The 15,879-nt window shown below is 47.6% G+C and overlaps 1 protein-coding gene across 1 annotated transcript; it reads right to left on the bottom strand.

Annotated features, from left to right (window-relative positions):
* Positions 1 to 1,944: 1,944 nt before the first annotated feature.
* LOC144100282 (uncharacterized) lies at positions 1,945 to 14,124 on the bottom strand. The gene is made up of 4 exons (XM_077633272.1): positions 13,990 to 14,124; positions 13,590 to 13,758; positions 11,363 to 11,512; positions 1,945 to 2,144 (listed from the first exon to the last, which is right to left on the bottom strand). The coding sequence occupies exons 1-4, from the start codon at positions 14,072 to 14,074 to the stop codon at positions 1,997 to 1,999; spliced, it is 552 nt and encodes a 183-aa protein (XP_077489398.1). The 5' UTR covers positions 14,075 to 14,124; the 3' UTR covers positions 1,945 to 1,996.
* Positions 14,125 to 15,879: the final 1,755 nt, after the last annotated feature.

Raw genomic sequence — 15,879 nt, forward strand, 5'->3', positions numbered from 1 at the left:
GCTGAGGACAGTCCGCACGATCGTTCTGGTTTACCCTTTGACGTGTGCAATCTCAATACTCATGGCATCGGGCTCTGTTCTTAAGTAGGCGAACGCGTTGGCAGCATAAATCGTGGTCTATGACACCACTTTTCTTCCGTCATCACAATTTTTCTGAACCATTCGAGAAAAACAGTTTAAAACAGGAGCAATTGACGTTTCTGAGATGAGAATTAATCTGCGTGATAGGAAGCCTAACGTTCAGCTGCTAATCGCTTTCTTTTTTCTCGTGCAGTTTGGGCATTTGCAGGCACCTTGTTGGCCCACATGCTGTCACTCAGCCGTTTATGAAAAGTGAAATGAATCAACTTTTATATTTTTACTTTTCACATTTATTTCCGCTTACGGGTGTACTAAATTAGAGTTGCACTCCTTTGGGCACGTTCATTTATTTCATGTATTGATTTAAGCTTGTTTTGCTATAAGCTGTGCACGCTGGGGCTGATGTCCGAGTCTTTTAGCGAAGACCCGAACTGTCGACTTTATAGTTACGTTCTTTCTGGCAGCCGCATCGTATTCTTCCGGTTGCCAAGTGACGCCCTGTGTCACCACTTTCTGGGCCTCCCATACGGACAAGTGGATTCCTCATTAGGTTGCGAATGAAGCCTGTTAACAGGAATCACCCTCTTTGTCCACCCCGCAATACTAAAACGCTGTTTAAGCGACATCGCTAAAGCTAACTTGTTGGAAACTTAAGACAAAGACCCCTGCGAGCGCCGTGTAGGCGCAGTCCGATATTTTTTTTGTTGGCTGTATCACAATAAGCTGCGGCCAATGCTTGCATCTAAGAACCCAAGGTTAAGTAGCTGAGAAGGATGAGTGTGTGTACATGTAGCGGGTGCAGTTGCAGTGCACGTTTTGCGGTGCTTTTAAAGCGTTTCCAAGGCGCTGGGCTGCCAGTGTATGCACACCCGAGGCAGGTCACCAATACCGCTGCCAACAGTTCCAACCTGAGCATGAGAGCAACTGCGTGACGAAGAGCGAGGGCGGAGAAAATGTGGTCGGCTGAATTTTCTCGCACTTTTAGATTCGCTTTCAAACCGAGTGAAAATAGTACCTCTGCCAGCTAGCACACTCCTGTGCGAGTTTATTTACTCGTTTGCTGTTTGGAATAGACTGGGCGAAAAAAGGTCAAATACCTCGCCTCCATCGAACCCTTAAAGCGCAGAATTAAAAAGCTGATCAAAAAAAAAAGAAAGCTTAAGCAAGTAACGAGCAAACGAGTGAAGTTCTAGCTGTTAATATTATGCTGTTTTGATGACACCAGAGCGCTCGCGCGCACGGCTTCTTTAAAATTTCGGTGAGCTAATGTCACCTTGAACCGCGTTGTAGAGCCAATTTTTTTATAGCCGCAAGGCGCTGGTTATTTTCTTCTTTGCTTTTTATGGCTCGTTCTTAATCGGGTCATTATTACACTCCCAGGATAAACGCATCCAGATTTATTCGGAAAGACTGGAAATGCGGCACCAGTTCATAGGCTGTCCAAGTTCGTACTTGTAAATTGAGCACGTTCCTCAGGGACATACATTGCGGTCCTGCGCAGTGTGTACTTTTCGCAACGCCTTCGACGAGCCTTGCTCGTTATAAGGGCTCTAGAGGAAACGACAGATTTATTGAATGTAACATGTGCGAACAATTATTTCGCCAACTGCGTCGCAACAAAGGCGAAGCATTAAGGGGAATGACTAGAATAAAAGTGAAGTCCAGCGTACAAGGGGGCAGACGAAGGTTAGATGGGAGATGAGATTACGATGTTTGCCAGGATAAGGTGGTCTTGGCAGATATAGAACATATTTAATTGGCGAGATAATGAACAGGCATTTGTCCTGCAGTAGGCGTCGTAAGGTGGATGATCAACGATGCTGATGAAAGCATATATAAATCCGCTTGGGCTCTTACCTGAGATGTATATGGTGCCCATGTTCGTTTAGTATCCTCATCTTGAAGGGACATCGCTTCAGCAAGCAACGATTCCTCGCGCACAGGTGTTGAGGTTGCTCTTGTGATGCACATGCCCGAAAAAGCACTGGCAGTCCCGATAATATCGACACCAGGTTACATTGTTGAGGCAAACGCATGAGTTGCATTTAACTGGTTGTACCCCTCTGTAAAATATTCATTGGACCCGTAGGCAGCATAGTTCACCAGATTCAGGATATGTTTGGCCGCTATCCGAATAATACTTTTATGATCTTTAGGTTCCTAGAGTTCGCTCTTTTAATGAATTATTAAAAGATCAGATAGTAGGATTCTTCTTTTTTATGTTGAGGCAGAAATAATCGGATACAAAGAATGCTCTAGTAAAGACCACCAAAAAATACGCTAAGGTAAGCTACAGGTAAAGTAAGCTAAGGTAATTCGCAGGGTAGCTTAGCGTGAGACAAACGAGTACAATAGAGGGACACAGGGCGAGCGCTGGCTTGCAACTGAAAGTTAATGTAAAGTACAGCCGCTAAGGGGAGCCTAATATAACTCCAGTAGAAGGAAAGTGGCCTACTCTATGTTTTTACGAACCCTGTAATATTTACCGTTAGGTCTTAGACTTACCTCTGAGAATTAAAGTTGATTCAGCACACAGAGCTCAGAAATTTCCGTTCATTTCTATCGCATACAGATATCCAAAAAAGTATAAAACGACTGCAAGAAATATTATGGTTCCTGTTTCGGACACAGTATTGCTCAGTGGTTTAGCGCGGTTCGTTGTTTAGATGGAAATTAGACTGTCTCTTCGACGGCACTGTAGATAGACAGGCAGATAGAAAGTTATATAGACAGAAAGCGAAAGAGACAGAGAAAAAGACTGAGAGAGACAGAAAGAGGGAGAAATATTGGCATCCCCGGTGTGCTGGCCCCGTTCTGAGTGCCACCGTGCTTTTTAAAACAAAGCGCCCTTTTGAAGCATTTTCTTTTCTTTTCATTTTTTACTTTGAACTCTTTCATGTTTATTTTTCTCCCATTCACTGCTACGTCTCTTGTTTAAGCTATGTATGTAATTTTGGCTTATGTGATGGGTCGTCCAATCTCTCCGTTGTGCTTCTCCCCACCAGTATTTTTTACCTTCTCGTGATCGCCCTTGTGCTAATGCATTAATTTCACGTTTACTCGCCATTTTACAGCGATTATTCTCCACGTACTTCACCGCGAACAACGCCACCTTTTCACGGCGACGTGTTCGAATACGCTGAGGATTGGCTGGAAACCTTCGAGTCGCCCGCTACAAAACCTTGAACGACGAGCGGAAGCTGAAAAATGTATACTTTGCTCTTGAAAAGTCTGCCCGGACATGGTTTGAAAACCGGCAGGCTAGCCTTCCCACCTAGCAGACATTTTGCCGAAATCTTCTGGCCATATTCCCTAACGCCCACCACCAAGAGAAGACTGAAGCTGCGCTGCGCTCCCTATACCGGCGCACGAATGAAAGTGTTGCGCAGGTATATCGAAGAAGTGGCCCATCTTTTAAAGCGCACGCACCCCAACATGACGGAAGGAAAAGTTTCGCCATCTCATGCTTGGGGTTCTGTGGGAGCTGTTGGCTACCTCGAGCGCAGCCCACACCAAACTGTTCCGGAATTTCTTACCGAGGCGACCGCCATGGAGACGACACTCCAACAACCGGCCCGCGAATACAACCGGAACATGAAAAGCATGGCGCCCGAAGCCTTTTCGTCATGTCTCGGAGGCAGTGCAGGTGTCTTGCGCGAATCAATTGGCTCCGTTATCCAGGAGGAACTCCAACGGATCCGACTACCTGAGGCTGCGCCACTGGCAGAGCTGACTGAAGTTTTCAGGGACGAGGTGCGGCAGGTTGTGCAGGCAACTCCAGTCCTCGAAGCGCCGCCCCGGTTCGATGACAGACCCACATGCGCATCCATTGTGTGTCGCACGTCTGGCTGCTGGCTGCGGTCCCATCACCCCGACGCCTGTGATGAGCGACATTGGTCCATGTAACGGGTATCACACCGGTGCCTCCCGTCAGCCACATCACCCATATTACGCAACTGCACCTGCTACAGCTGGGCCATGCCCTCACAAGTCGGAATTGCGGTGTACACCAGACCGCAGGCCACTGGGCTACCACTGTGAGTAGCCCGGTAATTTCTACCAAGCGTCCATACCACCAAGTTTTTCTTCGCGGTTTGAGTCCCGACGCACCCTCTACTCAGAACTGCGAACATGCGCATGAGATTGTGGAGCATCTCTGGATTGTGGAGCATCTTTCCTGTTGTCTCCTTTTTCCTGTGAACGTCTGTTTTAGCGCACAGACTCCAGAAATGAACATCTACTAGCTAGCCCGTCAGAAAATCTTACTAAATAACATCTCTGGGTGAGCCAAAATCATGTCTACTCTGAGAGGTGCAAGTTCCGTTCGCCTTTCGCCTCTGAGCTATTGCGCTCTAGCCCCGGCCGCCAGATCAGCTATGCTGGCCGTCGTTCGCTGATTCCCCGTTTGCAAAAATGACACCAGCGACTTTTGAAAGCAAGGCTGCTGACGTCGGGGCTTGTCAAGATCCTGCATCGCGAAACCATCGAGCCGACGATACCTGTACAGAGCGACGCCGCGACAGTATCAGATACACTGCATCCGATTTGCGTGTGAGAGTTGATGGCACTGAAATCACCGCGCTGCTCGTTACCGGTGCTTATTATTCTGTTATGAGCCGTGCCTTTGCTGGAGAACTTAAAAAGTTTCTGACACCGTGGACGGTGAACCACATTTTCATCAGTGGTGCCCAACTAATTCCCCCTTTGGGCAAGCCCACGGCTAGAGTTGGCATTCGTGGTATAACGGACGTCGGTGAATTTTCCGTGCTCCCCGATTGTTTCAGAAACTTGATTTTGGGGATCGACTTCCTGCAGGCGAACGGCGCTATCATTTTCTTTCAGTAGCGTGTGTTTTGCTCCAATCTCGGTAAAGCTCTAAATCAGGGGACTTGCTCCTATTGATGGTAAAACATTTTATTCGTCGGAAAGAGCTTGGTGCCAAGAGGTCGCTTTAAGTAGTCTAGAGCACATAGCCCGCTAACACTTTGTCAGCCCACAGCACTGCCAGAACTTGTGTTCTGGGATCAGCGCTAGCCTGCATGGCCTCCCACCGCTCGAGAGAAGGATCAGTAACTATGTCGCCTGGAGGTGGCTCTATTTTGCAATCCCATAGGACATGATCGTAGTTGTTTCGTTGGCCGCAGTGTTTACAGTTCGGGTTGTATTGATCGGGATAAAGGTGCGCGAGGAGTGTTGGGGTGTGAATCGATCTCGTCTGTAGTAGACGCCACGTAACCTCTTGTTCTTTAGTCACACTTTTGTACGGTGAAGGGAAAGTTCTCCTCTCTAGTTTAAAATGATTGGTTAGATATTGATACGGGATCATGGGGTCCTTCGGGAAATTCAGCGAGCTAGACATCCAATGCCTGGTCGGCGAAACCTCAGACTTTATTGTGGGCTGCCTCGTTCCCCGGATTACCCGAATGGGCTTGAACCCATATACATTCGGAGTAATTTGGCCATCTTAAGAATTTTAAGAGATGTGTTCGCAATTCCCCCCTTTGCAAAATTATTGATAGCCATTTTAGAGTCGTTCAGAATAGTGCTCTGATGTTTTTGACCAGCTTGCCTCTTTGTATCTCCCCCCCCCCCCCCCTCTTGCACATTCCTACATGGCATACCCGGGTGGACCTAACCCCGATCTGCACCACCCTTTCACTCTCCGGGAGCGCGAAGCGGCTCTGGCTGCTAATGTTACCCGCTCGGCTCTCAGTGAGGATTGCATTCAATACTGTACACTTCGTAACTTTCCTGGCAGCGCCTAGGAATTCGTCCTTCAGATGTACAATGAAGCCGAGACAGCGCCTGCCTGCCGACTATTAACCTCCTCCCTCATTTCTATGATTCAAAAGCAGGGCAAACCTCCCCCATTCTCTAACCTCCCCCTAATCTCCCTGACGTCGTGCGTTGATAAGACTCTCGAGCGAATGGCCCTGATTCGCCTGTCTAATTTTCTCGTAATAAGCGAGTTCTTCCTCCATTCCCTCATCGGCTTCCGACGCAGCATCTGTGCACAGGACATGCTTCTGATTCTCCAGCAAACATTTCTCGCACCTACCGCAACCCAAATTCACGCAGTTGTGACCGTCTATATCCGCAAGGCCTTCGACAGTCTGTGCCATGACCACAACCTTTCTCAACCCTCCTGCCTGGCATGTGGCTCCCGCATGTTCTCTTAAATCCGCTAATACATCTCTAACTTAGTGTCTCGCTTTCGAGTAGACACCCAGCTATGCGACCCCCAACACCACTACCGTAGGACTCCTCAAGGCGCTGTTCTCTCTCCTACCCTTTTTAATATCACTATGGCCCTCTCGCATCCAAGATAGCTAAAATTCCCAACCTGCACATCTTTTACGCCGACGACATCACTCTCTGGTGTTTGTATGGCTCTTCCCGCCACGTACAGGACACCCGCCAACGTGGCCTAAATATCATGGATTCCTTTCTCACCACCGCCGCCTTGTCTACTGATCCGGAGCAATCCGAGCTTTTCCTTCTCAACCACTATTCATATCACTGCTCGCACAACCGCTTCCTCTCACTCTTTTTTTTCTGGCTCTCCCATTCCTGTCGTCACCGAGTGCAAAGTTCTCGGCTTCCCTCTGCATGCGGCCAAGAACGCGCAAGCCCTCCACCATGCTGTCACCAACTTCCACTCTGTAACTCACCTCCTGTGTCGCGTGGTCACTCGGCGCTCGTGTCTCCACGAGACTCATGCGCGCCAAGTTGCCCACGCGCTCGCCCTGAACAATATCCTACATTTCCTTCACTCAGGCTCCACTTAACGCTATCGGAATTGCCCTTGCGGACCTCTACAAGGCAGCTCTCTACCTTCATATAATTACCTCTGCCGCTGTTTGCCACAGGCCTCTTCCATCCTCTCCATTCTGTCCTCACTCTCCACCCTGACTCGCAGCTCGTCCGGCTTTCTCTTACTCGTCAGGATCATTGGTATTGGCCCAGGCTGGTATCTCTCGCATTCCCATCTCCATATTTGCCTCTCCTGTTTCCACCCCTGCTCCCAATCTTCGTATCCTCCCCCTCCCAGCCAACATGAGCCTCGTCCTGCAAGCCGGCCGTCGTCATGCGACCTCGCTGCGTTATTCTCCTGTCTTTGATACCCACGGTGGGGACACGGATGCCTCTTTCGTGGCTCTTCGAGGTTTCTGCGGCCACGCCCTGTACAATCCCCACCTCTCGGTACCTTAAACCCACACCAGCGGGCCGTACCTGAGGCCCTCCGGATGCAATATCCCTCGAGGCCCCCACCATTGCACATGCCGGCCAGTTATTTGCTCTCAATCCCTCTATCCAGAGTACACAGTCTATTTATTTATTTATTTGTTTATTTTTATGTACATACCTCAGCCCTATTGGGCTATTTATTGGAGGGGTGGGTGTAAACAAAACAACGTAGAGAAACAAGGAGCACAACAATGGCGAACAGCAGAGACAATGCGAGCAGAGAAAAAAAACATATGCAGGAAAAGGCAATACTATTCAATAGCCTCTAAAAACAGTTTTAAGGGAAGAGAGCGCGTACAGACAAGAGAGAGGCTCTTGTCCCGCTATCTGCTACATGCAGAACTGCACCCTGTCCTCTTCCCTCCAACAGGAGGCCGAGCGAGCGGTCTCCACACTGAAGCCTTCCATCATTTTCCTCCGATAGGCGCCTGGTTATTCACGGATTGGCGGCAATGAGCTTTCCCATCAGCTCACCCGCGACACTTTTTACCGGGAGGCGTTGATCTCCTGGCCCAAGCTCTCGGAGAACAGTGGAAAACTCACCGTGCTCTGCACCATAAAGGAGGTCTACCTGGAGCTGCGCCTCGACAAACGCCTTTACTCTCCCCCTCATCCATCACCCAAAATGCTGGTGGCTCACCTTCTTCGGCACATCCAAATGAATGCAGTCATCCCTGCTTCCAGGCTCTTTCTCTATCGCTACCGATCGAACCCTTCCTGTCCCAACTGACCCTCTATCTATGCAGACCTTGCTCATTGCCTCTTCTATTGACCGGATGCTCAGCTGTTGGGTTCCAATTCCCTTTCCTCTACGCATCACCACGTGGTTGGACTCTTTTCAGCCTAGCACTGTCCCTTCACCCGCTCAACACCCCCCCCCCCCCCCGGACATCAAGACCTCACTCTTCTTCTCATGCTCTTTACATTCCCTTTCTTATTTCAGCTCCATCATTGACTCCGTTTGTGTCTTCTTTACCGTCTTTCTTTTATTGTTGTGTTTTTTCTGTCTGGCACTTTGATCGTTTTCTCGTTTCGTTTTATAATAAAAGAGCTCTGCGATATATCGTCACCCGTCTGTACTCGCTGCTCTGTTTTCCCAATTGTATTTTTCCACCAAATTTCCTCACTTGGCCGCATGGGCCCTGTTCAATTACCTTCGATTGGTTTAAGCCTGCTGTTGCTCCCAACACTGCCCTCTCACTGAATGAATTAGCGCAATTATGGTAATGAAGGTGTTTATGTCCGTGTATAACTGGGAAGGAGTGAACTTACAATGCAGACAATTTGTAGTAATAATGCAAAGTGGCGTGTTGTCGAGTCAGCGACGTCACTGTGCCGTGGGAGGCTGGCCAGGTGTGGGTTTTGGAGTCTGGATGCAATGTGTTGCGTCAGCGGACATATTGTGATGTAATGAGTGACGTCTCCTTCTGGGTGGCCACATAGACATTCGGAGGAAGGAATGAAACCAAATCGATAAAGTATGTTCGAAAGCGTTCATGAGTGGCCAGGAGCGTTATTAATGGGTTTGAGGGAGGAAAAGTGGAGGGAATGTTTAAAATGTTTGCTGAGCAGGCAAAAAATCTTGTTCCTTCATATTTTTGTTGCCACTATAAGGGCCAGTGCGCCCGAGCCACATGGCTCAATGTGGTTCGAAAGGCAGATTTGGATATGTGTGAATGTCGTACCCTGGTGGAATGGTGTGCGTGTGAGGCAACGATGTCGGCCAATTCGTTGCCCAACAGCCCTGCGTGGGCAAAAACGGGAAATATTTGAATGTGGCGAGTGGATGTAATAAAATGTAAAAGGTGTTTAATGTTGGGAATTGTGTTGTCTGTCGTGAGTAGTGAAGATGCAGCGAGAAGGAAAAGTGAATCAGTGTAAATGTGTATGGGCGTTGTGCCAGGGAGAGTCTGGATGTGAAAGAGCACCTCCTGGAAGGCTATCTCATCGGTTGTGCAAGCTGAGGAGGGTGGCATCACTTTCAAGCTGCCGACCGATGAAATGTGGCCCATGGGGGTGAAGTCGATAAATGAGGCGCCTGCAGCCGTTGGGTTTATGAGCCATCCGTGTAGACCTCAAACGCCGGAGACGACGCCACCGCCTCCGCCGCTGCCACGTCTAAACGAACGTGCCCAAATTAAATCACCTAAGACGGATGCTAGAGCGCATCGTGAAACTTCTGAAGCACGAAATGAATTTTGTCTGAATGTGGTGTCCAATCCGAGCACGAACAGCTGAAATTACGCGTTCACCATGTCAAGGTCAAACTAGAGCGGAGCCGCGTGCATAAGATTTTGGAGCACCCTAGTGCTGGTGGTGGAGTAGGCACCCGCCAACACCATTAGCGGGGCCCGCTGGGCAGACACCAGCCGGGCGCGAAAGCCGGAGTGGGGACACTCAGTCCACCAAACCGGGAAGCATAAGTGCAAGCGGGCAGTACGAGCTGTTGGTAAAGTGCCCTGAGCGGCGCCGGTGCCGGTGTGCCACTTAGACGCAGGAAGGTCCCTGGGCGTGCAGCGAGCAATTCAGCACGGTCCTTGAGATGGTCGCCGCGCGCAATGAACGAGAGGATGTGGTCGAAGACACCAAGCACCCAGACTGCAGACCTGAATTTCAGAACCGTGCCGCCAAGGCGCGCGATAGGCGGAGTGCGGCCCATCCCTCCTGTGGAAGAAGTGACGAGGAGGTCTTTTCCGCGCTGATGTTAACCCTCGCCGCTCGCGCCCGCGTTACCACTCGGTCGAGCGCGACTTCCGCCAAATCCTGCAGGACCCTCCTGGATGGCCCAGACACAAAGACGACCACGTTGTCCGCATAGGCCTGAAGCGACACACCCTCCAGCATTGGCCGCTCGAGCAGACCACCATCTTTCGCGCCCAATTGCAGCTGTCCCCTTGCATGTTTCGCAAATCTACCCTTTGCACTTCCGTATTTTCATTAACGATGATTTTGTGCGTTTTGACTGTCCTGTTTTTATGAAAATTGTAACCTGACTAGGTGTTCGCTTTTTTGTTTCTTTTTGTGCATGTAAAGCTTTTCTACTGTGTCTGCTCCTGTGCCTTGTAACAGCTGCCTGCGCCTCGTCAAGCTGTATACATACAGCTTTTACTCCAGGCAGCCAGCTAGAATTTTCCGAAAAAAAAAACAGAATTGAATTGAACAAAAAAGAACGGCGATGTCCGGTCGCCAAGGCAGTCGACATGCTCGGCCTGTAAAGTATGGCCGAAAAAAAGTCTACTACTACTACTACCACTACTGCTAGTACTACTACTAATGGTTTAGAAACTGTGAAGCAAGACGTCATATGCCCTTGAACTATCCATAGACACCATACCTCCTGCGGCCTGCGATACCGGTACGAAAAGTTCCACAATATGGAGCAGCAACGCTCGCGTCCTGAGGGGCAGATCGATTCAGTTTGGAATTGAATTTGTTGTTGAATTTAGAAGAAGCTGATTAGAAAAACTCTCTTTATGGGATCAAGTTATATGAGCTTGAAGTTTTGTTCTCGAGCAATGAGAGACGATCACAGATGTGCGATTACGTTCCACTTTTTTTGAACTGAGTAGTGATGACTTTCTCATTAGGCTAGAATAAGAAAACCGGAAGAACTATAGTAATTTCTATTGAACTCAAGTGCAATCCTTTAATTTCGTTTGGTAAGAACAGTTGTTTGAACGTTGAAGTTTAGGACAAGAGGCTACGATTGTTAATGGTCGCTCTGTCAACAGAATTCAAAGGTTGGATAATATACATTCGAAACATGTTTCTCCGAAAATATAGCGCGTTATTTAGATTCCACTGAAGAAATATGTTAAGCGGGGCCATTTGGATATAATAGATCATTGTTTGTGGTACGAAGCGAAACACATGAAAGACAAAGAAGACGTCTTGTGTTTTGTCTTTTGTTTGTTTCGCGCTATACGACTCTCAATGTGTTACCTTCTATTACGCATCACATCCTGTAATAGTGGAAGCTAAAGAGGTGTCGGTATAATTCAAGCTTCAGTTACTGTTCGGAGTTAGGTCCTACCTGGAGCAGTCTTGCACGTCTTTGGAGCAGAAGGTGGTGTCGGCGTTGTTGTACACAACACCATTGATGCAGGTGCAGTCCATTGCATAGGGGCACGACACCTGCCCAGGTCCGCATTCACAAGGGGTGCATCCTACGGGTTCTGGTGCGCTGTAGGTTGAATAAGCCTTTGTACTTTTCATTTGCATTTTGTTAGCGCTGTGACATTAGTAAGAATGTGTAAGAATTTTGCTACGAACGGCGGAAGTGGAGCTAGTCAGATCATTACACGTTAAAATGTTGGCGTTGCCGAGTACAAGGTGCCCTACTGCGTTAGATTGGATGCGAGGGGCGAGTTAACTCTTGATGACTGGGTTGTTGCTTGTAATCATGCTGAACAGCTGGTTGCTGTGAATAAAACAGCACAGCACAAATGGTCAACAAGAATCTGACGCTGAGTACCATGTATATATATTTTTAGTTTGTAATCGTTGTGCGGCAGCCATCAATTTATTAGAGAAACCTGGGATACAGAACAGGAGTTTCACCTCTGTTCCTGTTTGGGGTGTTTTCATTCATGCTTCCCACCTTTATACTGCTTGTCCGACTAACATAAGCGCTTACCCTAAAGAATATTTGTCACGTTTTCATTTGGCGTAAAGAAGGTTCAGAAAGCCCCTGTTTTAAAACAAAAACTTTACTACGCCAGCCAGCTAGCCATTTCGGCTCGTCGCGCCGTATGCCGTATGTCGTATGCTGTATGCCGGCTGCGTCATTGCCTAGCAATGCCGCAGCGGCGCTCGAACAGATGGCGCCGCCGTCGACGCCGCTGTCATCGCCGCTCGCTCCACCAGATGTGCTCCGCTGGGGTAGAGCGAGAGGAGGTGCGCCTAGTGGGCTATATATATATATATATATATATATATATATATATTATATATATATATATATATATATACACCCCGCTAGACACACACACACAACACACACACACACACACACACACACACACACACACACACATATATATATATATATATATATATATATATATATATATATATATATATATATATATATATATATATATATATATGCGCTTCGTCTCAGTGTATTGTAGTCAGAGAGCGCGAACGAGACGTAACGACGACAGCACGAAGCGAGTACGAGACAATGCGCTCAAGAGATTGCAGAAGAACGCGCCACACGACTGGAGAAGCGTCGTAACGAAGGTGCGGCTAAAAGAAGTCGTGCCACGTCCCGGAGTGACTGTTCAACTGCGGAAGAGACCAGTTTGAGTTCTCGAGTGCGTCGGAATGAGGCGCTGCGTAGACGACGTGCCGAGGAAACGGAGCTTTCGCAATTCAACTAGGGTTGACCAGAGCTAAACAGCAGCCAATTTTTTTAGTTCAGGTGTTTCCAGGTGCAAGGCTCAGAAGCAACTCTTTACTCTTGCAAAGTAAAAAGCAAGGTTCGAAAGGAAAACAAAATCATGTTTTTATTTGAAAGCTTTGCCATGCAAGCGCTGTACAGTATTGTTTTTTATAGAAATGTGTACTCTATTCGCCTAGTAGTTTACTCATGAATTAAGGGGTGCTCAGTATACTTATTTTCACTAAAAAAACCCCTGACCAGGAGAGGCAAAGGCCCATGTCCATAAATAAATGTGTTGCTGACGGCCTGTTTATGAACTGCGATTTGAGCGAAAAGGGTTCGCGATGCATGAATAGTTACTTGAAATGGCAGCATAATGGCTCCGCAAAGATGGGAAACTAAGCCAGCGCACTGTTCATGCCAAATATATCTCTTCACGAGAGGCCAGCAGTAGACGTCACAGAATCATGTCTGGGCCTGCCATTAGAGCCGTCTAGAAAAGTGTGCGTACGCAAAACTAATTTTGTTCCAGCGTAATCCACCACATATCTTTGATTTCATTTCTCTTTCGCTAGCAGAAAACACATATCATAAAAATAGATTGAGATTTGAGTATAAGGTGCTAAAGATTTGATCATGAGTCTAAATCGCACATCACAGTCGCTAGAAGCTTCTTTTAATGATGTTTTTCTTGCAACCACTACATCCTTATGCCATTCATAGGACGTAACTCATTACAAATATATCAGAGACTTTATCAGATTATACCACAAATAAGTCTATTGCTGACTGACTGTTCTGCTCCGTCCAAACGCGCTACGTTTTGCGCGGGAAGTATATTTAGCGAAAACAGAAAGCAAAAAAAGGTACATACGGTGTCTGTGGTCGTGGAAGGTAGCACCTCCTAGTGTCGTATCCATGTATGATACACTCGTCACTGCTTACATTGAAGAGGATTCCGCCAACACAATAACACCAATTTCCTACCTCAAAAGTCTTCGAGCTTGATACAGTCGACGCACAGGTAACGCAGTCGCTTGTATCTAGATTACAAAGAGAAAACCGACAATTGCGGCAAAAGAGTAAGAAGTCTTATCCATTAAAATCAAAATTTCTCATTCGTTGGACTTCATTTTTTAAATCTATTTTGGTACTTTCCTTTGCAAGTATATAGTGAGCGCATTTTAATTACGATGTGTATTTTTTGAAAATATGTTCTGCCAAGCCATGGCTGCAGTAAACGAATGATATTCGTTGCCCGCGGCATAACTCACCTTCCGTGTTAGTCTCCTTCCCAAGCGCACGCATTAAGATGCTTATAATAACAACAAATGACATATGCACACAAATAACATTCATTGCTGTCACTCCAGTGTGCGGTGTGGCCCTGGGTATTAATATCTTTTTCCTAGTCGCAAGGAGAGAAATTAGAGCAGCGTAGTTTACTGTTTTTAATTCGAAGAAAACAAGTGATATTTTTTCAATGCAGCTGCTTCTACCCAGGGACTCATTCAATAAACACAATAGCGCTAATGAGGCGCAAGATCATCTGGAATGTATATTTAATTTACTTCCACAAACGGAGCTGAAGTAAAAGCCATTTATAGCAGCTCGGATTTCTGCAGGGATTACCCATTAAAACGGCACATTGACTGTGCTTTTATGGGAGAATAAAGAGCTGAGATCAATATTTCGCAGCACTTTATCTTTTCTAGGATTTAATTTATTGACATGAAGTTTGCAGAGGATGTCAAAAAACATCATAATGCTACAACCACACAAACAAAATTCGGCGGACAACAAAACGTGCAATACCGCGTCCTGAGACCGCTCGTTCGATTAGCCCTGTACAAGCAGAAATGCTGCGAAGCCCGCAAAACCCCAATAACAGAATCCGAGGGGTACGAGAGGGGCCGCGATGAAAATTCTTGAATTTACGAGAGTGCAGTAGCCGTAGGGAAAGTGCAGTGACGCTTCTTTCTGCTTGTAGCTGCGATGTAACTACGATCATTGACCAATCGCCCTTCGTTAACGTAATTGAAGCATTATGATTAAGAATTGAAGATTAAGAATTGTTTTCGTCCTCTAAAACATTTATTCTGACCTTTATTAGATATAGATTGTTGATTGTGGAACAATTGTATCCTGCTTATGATACCAAAGTCATATAAGCTGGTTGCTTACTGCGGTGCAGTATGTTCTTAGAGACTGTGTGTGTGCTCACATTTGCAAGATCACGTTCTGTTTCCCCCTGCCCCTTTTAAATGTTACCGCGAGCCTTTAGGGTATCAAATTGAATAAAATAAATGAGCAAAGATTTTCCATTTCGCCTTGTCCCCATTGTGTGGTCGTTCGGAGATGACATACGCTTCGCCATCGACGTATTCTGCGGTGTATGGTGCAAGCATCGCCTTTTCCCAGTCATCTAGAGTTGTATGCGTGCAAGCAGCGCAAGCGAGTTGTTGTGCCGCTACATCTGACGCACGTGCTGCACGGCGTCAGGGAACGGAGGTGACGGGAACACCTGCGTGACGCCGTAAAAGCGGAGTACGGCACCTTTGAGAGCGTGGTAGTTGTGTGCGCAGCTGTTGAAGCGCGAGGCGAGGGAAAACGCCGGGCGGTAAGGTGTCACGGATGAAAAGAGCCTGCGCTTCCTGTGATGCAACGGCAAAGATGTGGAAGGTCGCTGCCGCCTGGTAGAACCAGGCGACTGGATGGGGCTGGTAGAAGGGCGGAAGAGTTACCAAGAATTGGGGAGTTCCACCGTAGGGATCAAGTGACATGGCGTGGTGTACGTGGCGGAAGGTGCGGCGGCGAAGGACAAGAAATCAGAAGCGGGCTGCACTGTACCAGTTGCGGGTGCTTGTGGCTGTTCGTGGTCACCAGAATTGTGGACGTGGTGGCTGCCACATGTATTTCGCTGGACAACGAAAACCAGTGCGGCGAGGCCTAGCAAGCTGAGGAACGAAGTGTTCGAGCTATTTGCAGGCCTCTAAAGCTCTCCAGCCTTCGTTTTTCGCACTCTCACGAGCTAAGCGTTCCCAGCTCGCGCTCGCCAGCTTTTGAGAAATGAAAATGAAAATTGGTTTTGGCGCAGTAACTGGAAAATGGCGCAGTAACTGGGTCACATATCTCGGTGGACACCCGAACCGCGCCGTGAGGGA

This window comes from Amblyomma americanum, chromosome 8 (genome assembly GCF_052857255.1).
Source record: "Amblyomma americanum isolate KBUSLIRL-KWMA chromosome 8, ASM5285725v1, whole genome shotgun sequence".
NCBI lineage: Eukaryota > Metazoa > Arthropoda > Arachnida > Ixodida > Ixodidae > Amblyomma > Amblyomma americanum.

Coding starts and splice junctions, on each gene's coding strand:
- LOC144100282 (XM_077633272.1), bottom strand. CDS start 14,074: ATGAATGTTATTTGTGTGCATATGTCATTTGTTGTTATTATAAGCATC. Junction 13,759..13,989: donor GAAGGAGACTAACACGGAAG/GTGAGTTATGCC, acceptor TTTGTAATCTAG/ATACAAGCGACTGCGTTACC. Junction 11,513..13,589: donor CTTCCACGACCACAGACACC/GTATGTACCTTT, acceptor TTCAACCTACAG/CGCACCAGAACCCGTAGGAT.